The 15981-nt window shown below is 62.1% G+C and overlaps 1 protein-coding gene across 27 annotated transcripts in view; it reads left to right on the forward strand.

The window, feature by feature from the left end:
* Positions 1 to 7798, forward strand: part of R3HCC1L (R3H domain and coiled-coil containing 1 like) — a 49471-nt gene extending 41673 nt beyond the window's left edge. For 14 of the 27 annotated variants that reach the window (XM_050958764.1, XM_050958765.1, XM_050958773.1 and 11 more), the window contains 5 exons: positions 2466 to 2638; positions 3063 to 3133; positions 4283 to 4378; positions 4892 to 5032; positions 7366 to 7797. In XM_050958764.1, the coding sequence (XP_050814721.1) occupies positions 2466 to 2638; positions 3063 to 3133; positions 4283 to 4378; positions 4892 to 5032; positions 7366 to 7421 (537 nt within the window). In that variant the 3' untranslated portion in view covers positions 7422 to 7797. Of the gene's footprint in view, positions 1 to 2465; positions 2639 to 3062; positions 3134 to 4282; positions 4379 to 4891; positions 5033 to 7365 lie in introns of all 27 variants that reach the window. The other 13 variants (XM_050958790.1, XM_050958787.1, XM_050958788.1 and 10 more) reach the window with 3 other exon arrangements.
* The last annotated feature ends 8183 nt before the right edge of the window (positions 7799 to 15981 follow it).

The following is a 15981-nucleotide window of genomic DNA, read 5'->3' on the forward strand; positions in this document are numbered from 1 at the left end:
CGAGGGGAAGAAAAGAACTGCAAAGAGAACAATGCAGCTTCTCTCTCTGGTCTTGACCTTCACTTGAGCTCAGTGCTAGGAGCGCAGGCCCAGCACACGATCTTATCAGCCCCTCTGAGACTGGCACACTTGTCCCAGCACCGAGTGTCCTGGGCATTGCGTGGAGCTGCCGTTCTGAGCAGCGCTGTAAAATGCAGGCTGCCGCTTGGCCGGCTCAGCCAGCCAATTGTTAGACAGCAGGAAAGAGCGAGGGAAGGAAAGGAGCCGGGAGCGGAGGCTGACCCAGTCACATCCCAGCCGATGGTCGGGAGCCAGGGGAGCTGGTGATGGCAGCCAGGTCCCTGCCCAGTGGGGTCCCAGGAGAGGGTGGGGGTGAGAGCCCCAATGGAGGAGCATGCTCCTTCTCGTTCTTTGTCAGCCCGCATTGCAGTAGCCAGTCTTCCCCCCAGGGCTCTTTCAGAGGATCCCAAAATGGGGGTGGGGTGGAATAGCCCCACCCCTTGATGTTTTGTCCACCACTTTCTGGCTCTCCTGGGAGTTCTGTCAGCCTCCGCTGTGGGAACACGCTGGGGAGCAGGCCGCCCTGGGGGTGTGGGGCTGGAGTCCGCCTCGGGGCAGCCCCACCCGTGCCCCTGGGAGCGCTCCCCTGCCAGCTTTGCCCAGCAGCTGGTGTGGTGACGGACGGGGGCTGCGTGTGGCCCGGGTCGGGGGTTGGCAGCTCTGGCTCTAGCCTGCCCTCCTGGTGTCGTGTCCCTGGCTGGCACTAGCTGATGAGCCAGGGGAAGGGCAGCTCAGTCACTCCAGCACTGAGTGGCCGCCCGAGGAGCAGGGCAGGGAGCCTTGCCGTGGGGCAGGCCTCCAGCAGGCACTGCCATGAGTAAGCGGGTAGGTTCATCCCTGGAGGCAGAGGGGCTGCAGTTGGCAGGCTGGAGGGCTTGCAGAGCGCTGGCCTGACCTGTGCCATTAGACTTGGAGGCAGCCGCTTGGCAGCCCATCTCTCTAATCCCTCTTCCCCTCTCCTGCACTCAGTGGTTCGTGAAGGTCGGGGATGGTGCAGGCTGAGCAGTTTGCACTCCATGATGTCTGATCATCGGAGTTACCCGAGTGCTCCGCTTCCTGGAGCGTATCCGCAGGGCTGATCCTGCCTGAGCCGTGCAGCACAATTCCCGCTGAAGCCAGTGGCAGCGGAGGGCTCTCAGCCTGTTGGATTGAGCCCTGAGAGCGCTCCGAGTGAATGCAGGGCTGGCCCGGCCCAGCGGTGCTGCCAGCACGCTCGCCGATAGCTGGAGTGTCCCCCATGTGCTTCAGAACTCAGCCGTCACTTCCACGGGCACCCAGCCTCCGTGCCTGTCCCCTCGCCTGCCTCGCAGCGCTCCTTACTGGCAAAGGGTCAGAGTTAACACTGCGTATTGACCGAGCTGCCTGGGATTCACAGCTTCCAGTCTTGCGGTCCTGCTGCATCCTGCTATGGGACCGGGACTGGGTGCAGGTGCTGGAACTGGGGGGGCTGCTGCACCCCCTGGCTTTCAGTGGTTTCTGTCGTATCCACAGCTCTCCGCACCCCCACTATAAATAGTCCCAGCGCCCCTGGGGCTGGGTTAGAGACGCTCCCTGCCCGGTACCTGCCCTTCGCATGCAAGCCTTGCATGATGGGGCCAGGAAGGGAGGCAGCGCGTCACACTAAGAAATGGCTGCTTTGTGTTTGCGCGGGAACCGGCCTGACTGGAGCTGTAAATCTGCTGGTCGGCTGAGGGAGCGGCTCTGCCTGGGACTCAGCACTGCCACTGCCACGGGGCCTGCAACAGCCAGAATGGCCCCTTCTAGCCTGCAAGGGGACCAGTGAGCGGGTGCCGATGGGGGGGAGGGGGCAGCTCCTGGGCTGCAGCTGAGCCCTGGTGCTCAGTGGGATCTCGGCATCTCCAGTGCCCAGGCAGCAGCTTGCGTGGCCCTTTGCCTGCCTGGTGCAGGCCCGGGGAGGTGCGGCCGTGGCACTGGGCTTGAGCTGGGCGTGTGGCGTGTGGCGTGCTGGCTTTGTTTTGGGGAGGTGCCATGTAAGTGCCCCGTGTGGGGCAGCGTGCCCTGGCAGGGAGCATGACAGGCACATGATAGCCGTGGCTGTGCCCTGCCTCTGGCTCAGGACCCCAGAGGCACAGCAAAGCCAAGGGAGGGTAGGAATGGGAGAGGCCCAGGCGCAGCGCGGAGGCCCGATGGATAGCTCCCCACATCCCTAGAGCCGTTAATCCATCTCCTGGGCCGATGGCTGGCACGTGGGCCTGGGGACTTGCCCCATTAATCAGCCTGCTTGCTTGCTCCGCATAGAGACTGCAGCCAGCCAGGCTGCCAAGCTGCAGAGCATGCGATGGGGCAGCCAGTGCCCGTGAGCTGTCACACTGAGTAGGATGGGGGGGGGGTCCCATCCTGGGCACTGGGGGGTAGCTCACAGCCCTGTGTGTCCCCCCCCCCAGCTGTCGGGCGGTGAGAAGCCCAGGAGCAGGCTGCAGGAGCCCCGTTTCGACTACTCCGGCTGGCAGCCTGAGCTGGACCTCAGCGACTCGGAGCTGCCCCATGTCATCGAGATCTATGACTTCCCGCAGGACTTCGGCACTGCTGACCTGCTGCGCGTCTTCTGCAGCTACCAGTGAGTGCCCCCGGCCTGGGCCCGTCCCGTCCTGCCCTGGAGCCAGCCTGCATGCTCGCTCTCCACAGCTTGGCCTTTGCTCTGCACCAGAGGCCAGGACTCCTCGTCCCCGGCAGCCCCCAGCTCTGCCAGCTCCTTTGCCAGATTCACATGCCCTGAGATGGCCACGGGGCTCCGGATCGGGGCCTTCCCCAGCCAGTTCCCGCTCCCACCCGCCGAGCCTCTGGGACTCTGCCCGTTTCCCCCCACCCCCCACCTTTGGCCTCACGTCCGAAATGGTGCTGTGGAAACGGCTCCGACCTTGTCCAGCCCCTCCCCGTGGCCGGTCCCCTCGGGCCCCCCTCCTTGGCGGCCCCGGTCCCTCGCCCCCACTGTGCTGACGTCATCGGTGCCTGCGATCTCAGCTGCTCGCTGTCCCTGGCAGGAAGAAAGGCTTTGACATCAAATGGGTGGACGACACGCATGCACTGGGCATCTTCTCCAGCCCCGTCGCAGGTACGTGCACCTCCAGTGCTGGGCACAGCGGCAAGATTTCTGCAGGGAGTGCTGGCCCTGGCAGTGCCTGGGGCCGGGGGTGGGTGAGGCTGGAGGGGACGGCGCTGGCCCTGGCAGTGCCCAGGGCGGGGGCGACTGTGGGGCTGGAGGGGGCGGCGCCGGCCCTGGCGGTGCCCAGGGCGGGGGCGACTGTGGGGCTGGAGGGGGCGGCGCCGGCCCTGGCGGTGCCCGGGGGTGGGGCCGACTGTGGGGCTGGAGGGGGCGGCTGTGGCTGTGGCTGGAGGGGGCGGCGTCGGCCCGGGCCCGGGCAGGGGCAGGGGCAGCTGTGGATGGGGCTATAGGGGGCAGCGCTGGCCCTAGCGGTGCGCGGGGGCGGGGACAGCAGTGGCAGTGGGGCTGTAGGGGACGGTCCTTGTCCTGGTCCTGGTGTGGGGGGGGCAGTGGCAGCAGGGCTGTAGGGGGCGGCGCTTGCGGCAATGGGGCAGGAGGGGGTGGCGCTGGCCGTGGCGGGGGCAGGGGGTAGCTGGGATGTTGGAGGAGGCGGCACCATTGCTGGTGCCCAGGCTGGAGTCTCTGCTGAAGGAGCAGTCTGGGTAAGATGGGCTGCAGTATCTGTCCTGTGGGGCGGTGCCCCTGGGCTGCTGGCCATGGGGTTCCATGTGCTGGCCACGGGGATGGCTGACCTGCCTGGGCTCCCCTTGGGGCAGGCAGGACTGTGGATCAGCGACGGGCTGATAGCCAAGCGATGTCTGGTGCCGTGTCCCCTGCCCAGCGGCTGCTGAGCCTGCCGGCTGCTGAGCCTGCCAGCTGTGCCTGCTGGGGCGTTCTCGGGTGTACGCTCCCCCTGCGTGGCAGAGCTGGGGCTGGTTCCGTCGCTCTGCTGTTGCCTGTGAGGGGTGGGGAGGCCGGGTGGTAACAACCATGGGCTGCTGGCTTCAGGGGCACTGGTCTCTGGGTGGGCATGGCCATGGCACAGAAATGGGCACGTTGCCCAGCGTGCTCTGCACCACCAGCAGCCGGTGCCCAGGAGCACTGCTTGTCCCTTACCATGAGGGCTGCTGAGCTGGGGGCCTGTCTCAGGGCTTGGCTGGCAGGCTCCCCGGCACTCGTTGCGGCTCCCTGACTCTGGCCCCCGGCCTCTTCCTGCAGCACGCGACGCTCTGAGCAGCAGGCACGTGATGGTGAAGACCCGGCCCCTGGCGCAGGGCACGAGAGCAGCCAAGGCCAAAGCCAGGGCTTGTGCTGGTGAGTGCGGAGCCATAGCCCCCGCTGTGCCCTTGGGGGTGACCCCCATCCCAGCTGCTGGGCTTCGGGAGCGGAGTCAGCACGTGGGAATGATGGCCCTAATTCACCCAGGCAAGGGCCTGGGGCCGGGCAGCGCCAGTGGGCGAGGGAGGCCTGGATCGCGGCTCGACTGGCCCACGGGCGCTCGCTGCCCCTCTCGCAGGCTGTGCTCAGAGTGCCCTGCGGGGTCAGGGTGCATGGGACTGGCCCTGCATGCCAGCCTCCGGTTCGGGTCTGCCACGATCCTCTGGGAATGGGTGGCTGCTTGCTCCAGGCCTGGCGTGGGGAGGACAGCTGCCAGCATGGCCCAGAGCAGGGAGGTGCCCCCTGGAGTGGTACCGGACAGGGAGCAGGGCTAGAGCTCCTCCGGCCCCAGTGCAGACAGGGCCAGGCCTGGGGCGGTTGTGTCCCTGCTGGCTCCATGCTGCAGGCCCTGGGGTGAATCATACAGTGATGGCTGCCCCCTCTCTCCAGACCTCCTGCAGCCGGCGAAAGAGCGTCCGGAGACGTCGGCGGCACTGGCCCGGAGGCTGGTGATCGGAGCCCTCGGAGTGCGGAGCAACCAGAGCCGAGCCGAGCGCGAGGCCGAGCGCAAGAAGCTGCAGGAGGCCCGAGGTTGGCTCCCAGCCACTGCTTCCTGCTGCGGGGCATGGAGCTGCCCCTCCATCCCTGCGCCCGGGGCTGCTCGGCTTGCAGGCGCTGGGGGCGGCATGGTGGGGCAGTGGGGGGCACGCAGGGGTTTCTTAGCTGTCTGCTCCACGCTGGCCACTCGCTGCTGCTGTTCGGGGAGAGCCTGGCCCAGGCCTCGCTCTCCACTTGTGCAGAGCCGACAGGCGAGCTGGGTCCATCTGCAGCCACGCTGGGCTCTGTGTTTGCCTGGGAGAACCGGAGAACTGCAGGAAGCAATGCTGGTGTTCAGTGCTCTTCACTAGGAGGCGCTCTGCTGCTGGACAGGACCCGTATATGAGCTCTGACCCCTGAGGCCGTGCCCCCAATTTGGGCGCTATCCCTGGCATCCTGGCCAAATTCCCTCTTTGGAAAGTAAATCCCCCTGCTGTTTGTGTGGGGGGTTAGGCATTGCCCACAGCCCACCCCAGAGATGACTGCAGCTCCGTGGGTGGGGAAGTGCAGGCGGTGCAGCTGGTGAAAGGCTGCGTTGGTTGGATGGCAGTTTGTGCTACGCCCTGGCCCTTGGCTGCTCTGGGAGCTGGGCAGGCAGCGGAGCCCCCATGACCAGCCCCGTGCCTCAGCTCCATGCCCACCTCAGCTCGGTGATGCCAGGATGTGTGCCAGGCTTTGGGCAAATGCTGCCATATGGCCAGTCCGAGCGCTTCTTCCCTTCCCACATGGGGACGTAGGGTTGGTGGGGAAGCCATTCCCCCAACTCATTGGCCAAGCTGCCTGGCTCCTAGCCCCAGGCTAGCCCCACCGAGGGCCGCGCTTTACTGCCTCGCAGACCAGAGCACGATGGGGCCAGGAACAGAATCCTGGGTCCTCCCTCGTGTAACCCCAGCAGGTCCCATGCTTGCATTTGGGGAGTCCCTGGGGCTGGCGGCTCCCCAGGATTTTGTGGTGGCTCCTGGCCCTGCCCACCTGGGGTTGCACACTCCTGCCCCTGCCCTGGCTTAGCCCGCTCCACCTGCCCACCTCCCAAGTCAGCACTGCCCAGCCTGGCTCCTTTCTGCCCTGCCTGTCTGTCACTGGGTGCATGCGCTGGGTGGCATTGTGCAGTGCCAGCTCCTCCCTTGTCCTGCACCCAGGCTTTCCCCTAGCTCTGAGGAGGGGTCCCTGTGCCATGGTGCTCTCACCTGCCACTTGCTGGCGCTTGCAGCCCTCCCCCCATTTAGTGCCAGCTGCAGATCTCGGTGGCTGCCTTGGCTAGCTCCAGAACGATGGTGGGGCCCGGGCCCAGGCCCTGCAGTGCCCACCGGGCCCTGCCCTGCCCAGCCCAGCCCAGCCGTTTGTTGCTGGCGGTGGTTGAAGTGGGGATCTGCCTGGCGGTGTGCAGGCAGCTCTGGGAAGGGGGACCGGGTTCTCCACACCAGGACCTGCCTTCGGCTCCATGGTTTGCAGCCGTGCCTGGGGCAGCACCTGGCTCTTGGCGGGGCCACTGGGCAGAGTCTGCTGCAGCCGCTGCAGGCTGTCAGTGCGCCCGGCCCCCTCTGGCAGGCATGGCAACTGGCTCGCGGCCTGCCGGCTGCAACGGCCAGATAACCGGTGATGGAGCGAGCTGGGCGGGCCAGAAAACCAGACCGAGTGTAACGGTTCACGGTGAATGTCCAGAGCGGGCTCATGACTGACAGACATGGAGAATAACCCTTCCCTGTCTGCCCACCAAGAGAGCGCTCTGCCCACATGCGCTTCCCTCCCCAGGCAGGCCCTCGCGCCCTGCCCCGGCCCCCTCCCTCCTGCCCATCTGTGGGATGATGTTAGTGCTCTCTACCCAGGGTGTGGTGGTGCTGCTGGCGAGGGGCACAGTGGCAGGAAAAGCCTGGAGCGGAGGCGAGACCTGCCCTTCTTGTGGGTCCATCCCACTGCCCCCACTCGGAATAGCAGAGTGAGGGGCCCCCTCAGGCCAGGAGCGCTGGGCAGGGCCCCCAGCTCGCTGCCCTGCCGGCACCAAGGGCATGTGCCCTCTCCACCTGCCTCTGGGCTGCAGGGATCCGCTTGTGCCACTAGGTGGAGCCCAAGCAGTGCTCTTGGGGTGGGGCACCGGAGCCAGCTCCCAGGTGGGGGTGACAGACGGGCTCCCTGGGGCCCCCTTTCCGGCCCTCAGCCCCGAGAGCCCCTGCCCAGCTAGCAGACAGCCTGGCTGGGTGCTGCAGTGGGGTAGCAGGAATGGGGGGCATGGGAGGCTGCGTGGCTGGGACAGCCAGGGCTGGGGGGGCCCTTGCTCAATCCCCAGGGGCCTGGAGCCAGGCTTCATCCTTCCGCCCTTGTCTCTGCAGAGAGAAAGCGCCTGGAGAACAAGCAGCGGGAGGACATCTGGGAAGGCCGGGACTGAGCCAGGGCTGCAGCAGAGGAGACTGGAGCACCCAGGGCTGCTGGCAGGCGCTTGGCGGGGGCCACTGTGGTGCCGTGGGCTTCAGACACCAGCACAGCCCAGAGCCAGCTGCACCCACACAGGCTGGCCGGGCTGTGTCGGTGGGGGGAAGGGGAGAGGCCCGTCTGGAGCCTGGCTGGGGGAGAGGGGTCTGGCTGACAAACGCAGCAGCTGTTTGTATTGGGACTCTTAGTGGGTGGGAGCACGGCGGGCCCTGCCACTGATGTGTGCACCACTGGGGGGGGGGGTGGCTGGCAGGCTCTGCTATCGGTGTGTGCACCCCTGGGAGGGCCTGACGGGCCCTGCCACCGGTGCGTGCGCCCTTGGGGGTGCTGGCAGGCCCTGCCGCCGGTGTGTGTGCGCCCCTGGGGAGGCCTGGCGGGCCCTGCCGCCGGTGTGTGTGTGTGCGCCCCTGCGGGAGGGGGGGGGCTGGCGGGCCCTGCTGCCGGTGTGTGTGTGCGCCCCTGCGGGGGGGGGGGGCTGGCGTGCCCTGCCACTGGTGCGTGCGCCCTTGGAGGGGGGGCTGGCAGGCCCTGCCGCCGGTGTGTGCACCCCTGGGGAGGCCTGGCTGGCCCTGCCGCCGGTGTGTGCACCACTGGAAGGGGACATTGGCCTCCTCTGGACCTGTCTCTTGCCCTTTGAGATGCTGGAGCACAGGGAGTCAGTGCTCTGGAGCTCTGGGCTGGGGCAGCCCAGCGAAGTCTGGTGGCTGTGCCCTGTGCACGGCACTGCCCGGGCTGTGCTTGTGCTGGTAACGCTGCCCTGACGCACTGGCTGCAGCTGGTCGGTCGCTGCTGGGAATGCAACCTCCAGGCTGCCCAGCTCGCTTTCAAGGCGGTAACCCCCTTGCTCCCTGCAGCAGCCTGGGTCATGCAAACAGCCCTGGGCAGCGGGAGGGGATTTTGCAGGACACTGCGTGAGCCATGCCATGCTGAGCGGTGCTGTGCCGAGCCGAGCCAATGCAGCCTGGGGGTGTGCCAAGCATGAGCGAGTGAGAAGCCATGTGAGATGGAGATTCCCCGTCCTTTATTTTGCTATTAAATTGCCTGGTTTTTATACTGCTCAGAGGCTCTGTAGTTTCCCCTTGTAACCCTGGTGATGGAGTAATGTGGGGTGCAGAGGTAGCTCCCCGTCTCAGCGCTTGGGGATGCTGTTTGGGACAGTGGCAGAAGTGCAGGAGCAGGGTATTCCTGGTGAAATGGTCAGCAGTGAAATGGTTAATGTATGGGCATTTAATGTGTTACCATTAGGTTTCAGAGTGACCAGCTTCAATGTGATGGGCTCAGACTGGCATCACGGGGTTAGGTTCTCGGCGGGGAGGGCTTGGTGCCGTAAGGGTGGGAGGCCCCCGTGCCGTGCACTGGGAGTCAGGAGTATTGTTCTACCTGCAGCGCACACGGCAGGTGCACACTGGATATCTGCGCTGCCTGGGCGTCTCTCCTGCCCTGCAGCCTGGCTCGGCTCTGGGATGGGGCCTGGGCAGCACGGGGTTAAGTGTCAGCCAGGATGAGAGGTGAGACAGGCAGGCATTGGGAAACCCTCCCTCCCTTGGCCCTTTGAGCCCCTGGCTGCCCTCGGCCCTGGCCTGCCCAGGCTGCTGCACCAGCGCGGGTCTCCCAGGCTGCTTTTCCTCAACGTGTTTATAGAAAACCCAAACCCTTTCTGCTCCAAAAGTCACGCTGAGAAGGAGCCCAAGGGCCATGGTCCATACACAGGCTCCTGCGGGCTGTGGGGCGAGTGAGATGCCTCCTGGGTATCTTGGTATAACAATGTTGTTCTGGCGGGACCGAACTGAGAGTGCCAATTCAGGACAAATCGCTTAAACAGGGCAGTTACAGCCCAAGGCTGGGGTTTTTCCACCTCTAAGGCAAACCAAACCAGCCAGACCAAGAGGACTTTGGTCTCACCTCACTGGCTAACCACAAGTCACACAAGCAATTCCCTTAGATACTCCAGTTTCCCAGTATCAGCACCAGTGCCACTCATTATGGGGACAAATGGTTATGAAAACCAATAGCCCAGTGTGATGAACTGGGAATGTTCTTAATGTTTGCTCTGAATACTGTGTTGGTGCCTCAGTGTCCTCTAGGCAGTTCTCAAGTATCTAGGTGGTGGAATAAGGCTGTGTGATTGCTACAGAGCAAAGGGCCAGTGCACCTAAGTGCCTGACACTGTCTCCTGGTAACTGATGGCCTGGGCCCCTCCGCTGCAAAGGTGCCAACTGAAGGTGTTGGAGACAAAGAGGCCAGGTGACCTCCTGGACTGGGAAAGGACCTGAGCAGAGAGGAGGGGCTGGAGGGGTTGTTAGTCTGGAGCTGGCTGGGGACGAGGAGTGAGGGCAGACGTGGGGGTCTGGCTCACTGCTCACCAGAAAGGACCCGGCTGAGGGGCCCGGTTCTCTGTACCTACAAGCTCTGTTTTAGACCCTGTTCCTGTCATCGAATAATCCTCTGTTTTACTGGCTGGTTGAGAGTCACGTCTGACTGCAAAGTGGGGGTGCAGGACCCTGTGGCTTCCCCAGGACCCCGCTGGGTGGACTCACTGTGGAAAGCGCATGGAGGGGCAGAGGATGCTGAATGCTCCAAGGAGAGACCCAGGAGGTGAAGCCGTGTGAGCTTCTTGCCCTGAACAAGTTTGCTCCAAGGGAGAGGAGGCTCCCCAGAGGAGGCTCCCCTGCCTGGCTTGGTGGGGAGCAGTTCCAGGGTATTGCCCGGGGACTCTGTGACACCCAGTAAAGAAAAAAAAGGGTTCTCTCGATCCCAAAGGACCAAGCCCAAGTCCCAGGTCAATATACACATCGGCTCTTACCCACAAATCACGCTGTTGCCAATCCTTTAGAATCTAAAATCTAAAGGTTTATTCATAAAGGGAAAAAGGTAGAGCTGAGAGCTAGAATTGGTTAAATGGAATCAATTCCATACAGGAATGGCAAAGTTCTTAGTTCAGGCTTGTAGCAGTGATGGAGTAAACTACAGGTTCAAATCAAGTTGCTGGAGAACATCCCTCGCTGGGATGGGTCATCAGTCCTTTGTGCAGAGCTTCAGCTTGTAGCAAAGTCCCTCCAGAGGTAAGAAGCAGGACTGAAGACAAGATGGAGATGAGGCATCAGCCTTATATAGGCACTTCCATGTGTAAGAACCTCTTTGTTCTTACTGTGGAAAATTACAGCAACATGGAGTCTGGAATCACATGGGCAAATCCCTGCACTTTGCTGAGTTACAGGGCGTATCTGCCTCCTCTCAATGGGTCCGTTTTGTAGCTGATGGTCCTTAATGGGCCATCAAGCAGGCTAGGCAGAGCTAACACCCACTTGTCTGGGGTGTCACCCAGCAGCACAGCATAAGTTTGAAGCACAGACAGTACAGAGCCAATATTCATAACTTCAACTCCAAAATGACGCATACAGACAGCATAATCCTAACCAGCAACCCATAACCTGCTCTTAGACACCTTATATGACCCCCTTTACATAAGATGTGTTGCCACTATAGGACTTTGGTTGCAACCATGTTCTGTATGGTCCCAGATTATGTCAATAACATCACACTTGGGAAAGGGGACAGTTTCAGGGGGATTTCAGTCAGACCCTCCTGGTGTTTCCCAGCCAGTTCTAATGGCCCCGTGCAGGGCCCGGCCCCAGGACGAGACGCTGGGGAAGTTGGGGCCTGCTGGGAAGTTTCACTACACACCAGTCCCATCTCAGAGCTCTATGAGCACTGGGCCAGGCTGTCACGGACTCGCAGGTCGTGTCCACTGATGGCCCTGTGCAGTCTGTGGGGGAAGCGTCTTCAGTGCGACAGCCCTTCTCAGGGCTCCACTCTCTCTCAGGGGTTAAGCTCCTCCACCTCCTGGAGCTGCACCTCTCTGAGCCTCAGCACGTCTCTCTCTGCCGTGGGCCCCCCCAGGGAGTCCCCTCACTCTGGACCCCCAGGGCCTCTATTCCCAGAGGGAGTAATCTCCCCACCCCCAGCCCTGTTCTCTAGCCCGGAAGGACTCTCGGCCAGTGTAACACAGGAGGGTTTATTGAGCGTCTGGGCCCAGCACAGGAGACTCTCAGGGCCTCAGGCCTGGCCTCCCTCAGCACAGCACATCCCAGTCTCCCCTGCATCCAGGGGGGCTCTGCCTGCTCCCTCTCTCCAGCCCTGAGCTCCCCTGCTTCCCAGCTGGGCCTCCGATATCCCCGGCCCCAAGCCCCCTCTGTCCATTATCTTCTCTCCAGGGAAACAGGGTGGCCTGGGTCCCCTCTCCTCTCAGCCCTCCTCTGGCCCCTCTGGCTGGAACCAGCTGGTCAAGTCACTGGAGTCCTCTCTCCCCAGCCTGTTGTCCTCCCACTGGCCAGAACCTGCTGGGACTCCTGAGCTGGGTCTCCGGGTCACCAGTCACTGGGGTCTCCATCCTCCAGGCCATCGGCCAGAGTCCCGAGTTCCCTCTCCGGTCCTGTGTGCCAACAAACCCCCTCTCCCCTCCCCTGTTAAACCAGTAACACCTGGGGACACTGAGTCCCACCCCCTCTGCATGCAACCCACTGGAAACCCAAGAAAATCCCCCACTTCGTCACACGGGCCAGCAGGCACGGGCACACTCAGGGGTTCCCGGGGGAACGTAGCTGTCGGGCGAAGGGCGGGGCGCCCTGCCTCTGAAGGAACAGCTTCAGCTGGCAGCCCCTGTGACCACCGCGTCCTGTAAATAGCAGCCACCACTTAGTGCAGTGAGAGTGTCCGCCTGTGGGCACGCGCACCGCTTCCGCCTCTGTCTGTCGGAAAGGTCACGGGCTGGTTTCCGGGCACTTGGCCACTTAGCAGCCCCCGCAGAGCAGTCACAAACAAGGGGCCGTGTGTGCTGTGTGCACAGTGGGGGAGAGCGGCCGAGAGCCCTGGCACCGAGCAGGGTTTGACATGGGGAGCTGGGGGACCTCAGGGGAACAGCTCCAGGAACAACTCCTCCCGCTGGACACAGCTGCCAGGGCAGTGCCCAGAGAGCTGGGGCCACTCTCTGGAGGAGGTGAGGGCTGCTATGGCAAGGTGCAGTGGGCACAATGCTCCTGCTGCCACTGTGCAGGGCACGTCTCCCCTGAGAGCTCGGGCAGGGCTAAGGGAGTGGTGAAGGCAGCCCCGGCGGAGCCCCTGCTGCGCTCTCCCAGGGACTCTGGCCACGCGCTGGTGCCACGAGTGGCAGGAAGGTGCAGGTCCCAAGGAAGCCCTCCTGGCAGGAATGTGCTGGCTGGCAGCTTGTTTACGTCTTGCCCAGAGCAGTGGAGTGTGGCCTGTCTAGGAAGGGGCAGGCGGCCCCTCTGCCGGGCGTGTGATGTGGGCAGCATTCCGGGACATGGGTGGGCGGGTGGCTTCCTGCCCAGCACCGCGGGACCTGCTTTTCCTGGTGCTCACAGTAGCTGTAACCACCTGGCAGCCCCAGGCTCCTCCTGCTTCCGTCTACTCTGGGCTGCTGCTCGTCCCTGAACGGCAGGTGTGGCCTGGCAGGGAGCCTAGGGTGACTCTGCCCCATTCGGCCCACGCTGCCCTTGGGAGACAGGCCCTGCGTGGGACAGGCCCGGCCCACTGCCCCCAGGAGCCCTGGACTGGGCTTCTCATGGAGCCCATTTCCCCAGCCCATCATGCTGGGCGCTCATGCCGTGCCCAGGGCATTGTGCCCCTAGCAGTAGCCGTGTCCCTCTGCCTAGCAGGATGGCAGCCCCTGGTCTGGGGGCAGGGAGTTCACACAGCCCCTGGCTACCTGGGGCAGTGCTGTTCCCTTCAGGCAGCCCCTAGCAGTGCCCTTAGCCGCCCCTTGGCTGTGTGTCCCGAGCCGGGCTGACAGCAGCCAGATGCCCTGCCTTGTGCCAGGCACTAGCTACTGTCTGGCAGGTCTCCTGGTATTCGGCTCTTCTGGAGGTTGAACAGCCCTGCCCCATGGCCTCTCTTCCCACAGGCCCTGGAGGGGAAGATCTCTGGAAACTAACCTCTTCCCTGCACTGCCCCTGAAACTCTGGCTAGCTGGACTGTTGGTCTGACCAGCTCTGGCCATGCTCATGGTCTGCTGTAACCTTTCTGAGCTGGGGCTCTGACCTGAGCAGATGGCCAGCCGCGGGCACCGCTGCCATTCCATGCCATTATTGCGTTTTCTGTCCCACCCTAGCCACGGGGCCATGCGGCTGGCAGCTGCTGCCCAGCCAGCAGTTTGCATGGAGCTGGCCAGAGCGATGCTCTTGTGTCTTCTCGGAGCAGCTTTGATTAATCTAGAACCAGGCTGTGACAGTGCTGCCCGTGAGAGCCAGCTGAGGACACTTAGCCAGGGTGAACTGCAAACAGAACGGGCAGACAAACCCCAAACGCTGGTGGATCTTCCAATACTGAGATTTACCAACCAGCACAGAACAGCTTCTGTAGCACCTCACTGGTTACTCAGAATCCAAACAACGCAGTTCCCTTCAAGTGCCCAGCCTCAGGCCTCCATCCAGACACATATCAGATGTGATGATGGTCACTGAAAATCTTATCTCATCGTATAAAAGAAAAGGTTCTTCCAATCCCAAAGGATCAGCCACATACCCAGGTCCAATTATAACTTAGATCTTACCCAAAATACACGCTTAGAGCCAACCCTTATTAACTAAGCTAAAATTTATTAAAAAAGAAAAGAGAGAGAGTTGGTTAAAAGATCAATATACAGACAGACCTGAATTCAATTCTTGAGATTCAGGTACACAGCAGAGATGAGCTTGTAGTTGCTAAAAGTCCTTTTAGAAATAGTCCAGAGGTTACAGTCCAATGTCCATATTCAGGGTGACTCCAGTCAGTGACTGGGAATCTCAATCCTTGTGGCTTGAGGTTTCCCCCTCTTGAAATCCAAAGCAGATCTGAGATGAAGCAGGATCGTGTCCCAGGGTTTTTATGCATTTCCAGCAGCCTTTCGGCCTGAGAAAACAATAAGCTTAACTCTCCTTCTCCCAAACATCCTGGCAATTAGCACAGAGTAATTTACCCGTTAAACAGTTCAGATACAGGTTACCACAACCTTCAAAGAGACACATAGACAATAATACTATTTCACTCAAGTATCTTCCTAAATGTTAATATTCCTTTTTTGATCTTTGAATCAAAGCTCTAGCAATAGACAAGACTTGTTTGCTGACATCCCAAGCCCTGAGCAAACACCTCCCCTTCTACCTCTAACAATGCCGGCTGCATTTCAAAGCTCTGTTCATGTACAGATCTTCCTAACCAGTCCTTAAGGTTCACCTATGCAGCAGGTCAGTCTGGGAGGTAATTAACTCTTTCTGGCCCTATCATCTTTCAAGGAGATTTTAGATTAGACTCATAACGTCACACAGGCAACAGGTGCGAACAGGTCGTGTTTTACTTTGCACTTGCCGGCACCAAATTTCATCTGCCACTGTGCTGCCAGCTCCCCTCACTCGCCCCCCAGCCCGCTGTGAGCCTGACGACCCGAAATAACGCTGGGGCCGCGGACAATGTGGGCCTCTCCATCCCAGCTCCTTGGGAGCAGCGCACATGGCCACTGTCACAGAGTCCCCGGGCGATGCGCTGGAACTGCTCCCCACCAAGCCAGTCAGGACTTTGGGGAGCCTCCTCTCCCTCGGAGCGGACTGGTTCAGGGCAAGAAGCTCACACGTCTTCATCTCCTGGGTCTCTCCTTGGAGCATTCAGCATCCTCTGCCCCTCCGTGCACGTCCCACAGCGAGCCCGTCCCAGCGGGGTCCTGGGGAAGCCACAGGGTCCTGCACCCCCACTTCGCAGTCAGACGTGACTCTCAGCCAGCCAGTAAAGCAGAAGGTTTATTTAGACGACAGGAACACAGTCCAGGACAGATCTTGCCAATACAGACAACAGGACCCCCGCTTAGGTCCATCTGGGGCCCCAGGGAGGCCCGAGCCCTGCCGGGTGCCCCCTCTCCATTTCCCAGACAGCTTCCAAGCTGAAAAACTCCCCCCAGCTCCTCCCCCAGCCTTTGTTCAGCTTCCCGGGCAGAGGTATCACCTGGTCTGTAACCCCTTCCTGGGTTCTCACGTTACCTGCTCAGGTATCATCCCTCAAGGCCAGTCTCCCATCCCCCAATGCAGATCGTCCTCCCAGGCCAACACCCCCCACTCAGCATTCACAGCCCACAGTAAGAACAGTCCCAGTTCGTCACCCGCCCCCCCCTCCTGTCCTTGGGCTGCCCAATGCTTCTCGCTCTGTGACCATTGTCAGTGTGACAGGCTTGACCCCTGGGCGCCTTCAGGGAAGTGTCAGCTGGCGTCGCCAGGACCAGGACAGGGTGTACATCAGCTTGTCCCTGTTAAAAAATTCGTACAGCTGTGTACTGGAGTCGCTGTAGCGCCTCCATGCTGGGGTGCAGGGGCAGGAACCTGGGCACGGGGGCAGAGGCATCACCCTGCTACCAGGGATGTGCCTTTTGCCCTCCCTGGCAATCCGGCCGCATCTGGCTCTGAAAAAACCCTGTTCTCCCTCTGCACCGAGTGTGCTCCAAGCATGTCACCCCACTGCGTGTGCAGCATCCCCTG

The sequence above is a fragment of the Gopherus flavomarginatus genome, chromosome 6 (genome assembly GCF_025201925.1).
Source record: "Gopherus flavomarginatus isolate rGopFla2 chromosome 6, rGopFla2.mat.asm, whole genome shotgun sequence".
In the NCBI taxonomy this organism is placed as follows: Eukaryota; Metazoa; Chordata; order Testudines; family Testudinidae; genus Gopherus; species Gopherus flavomarginatus.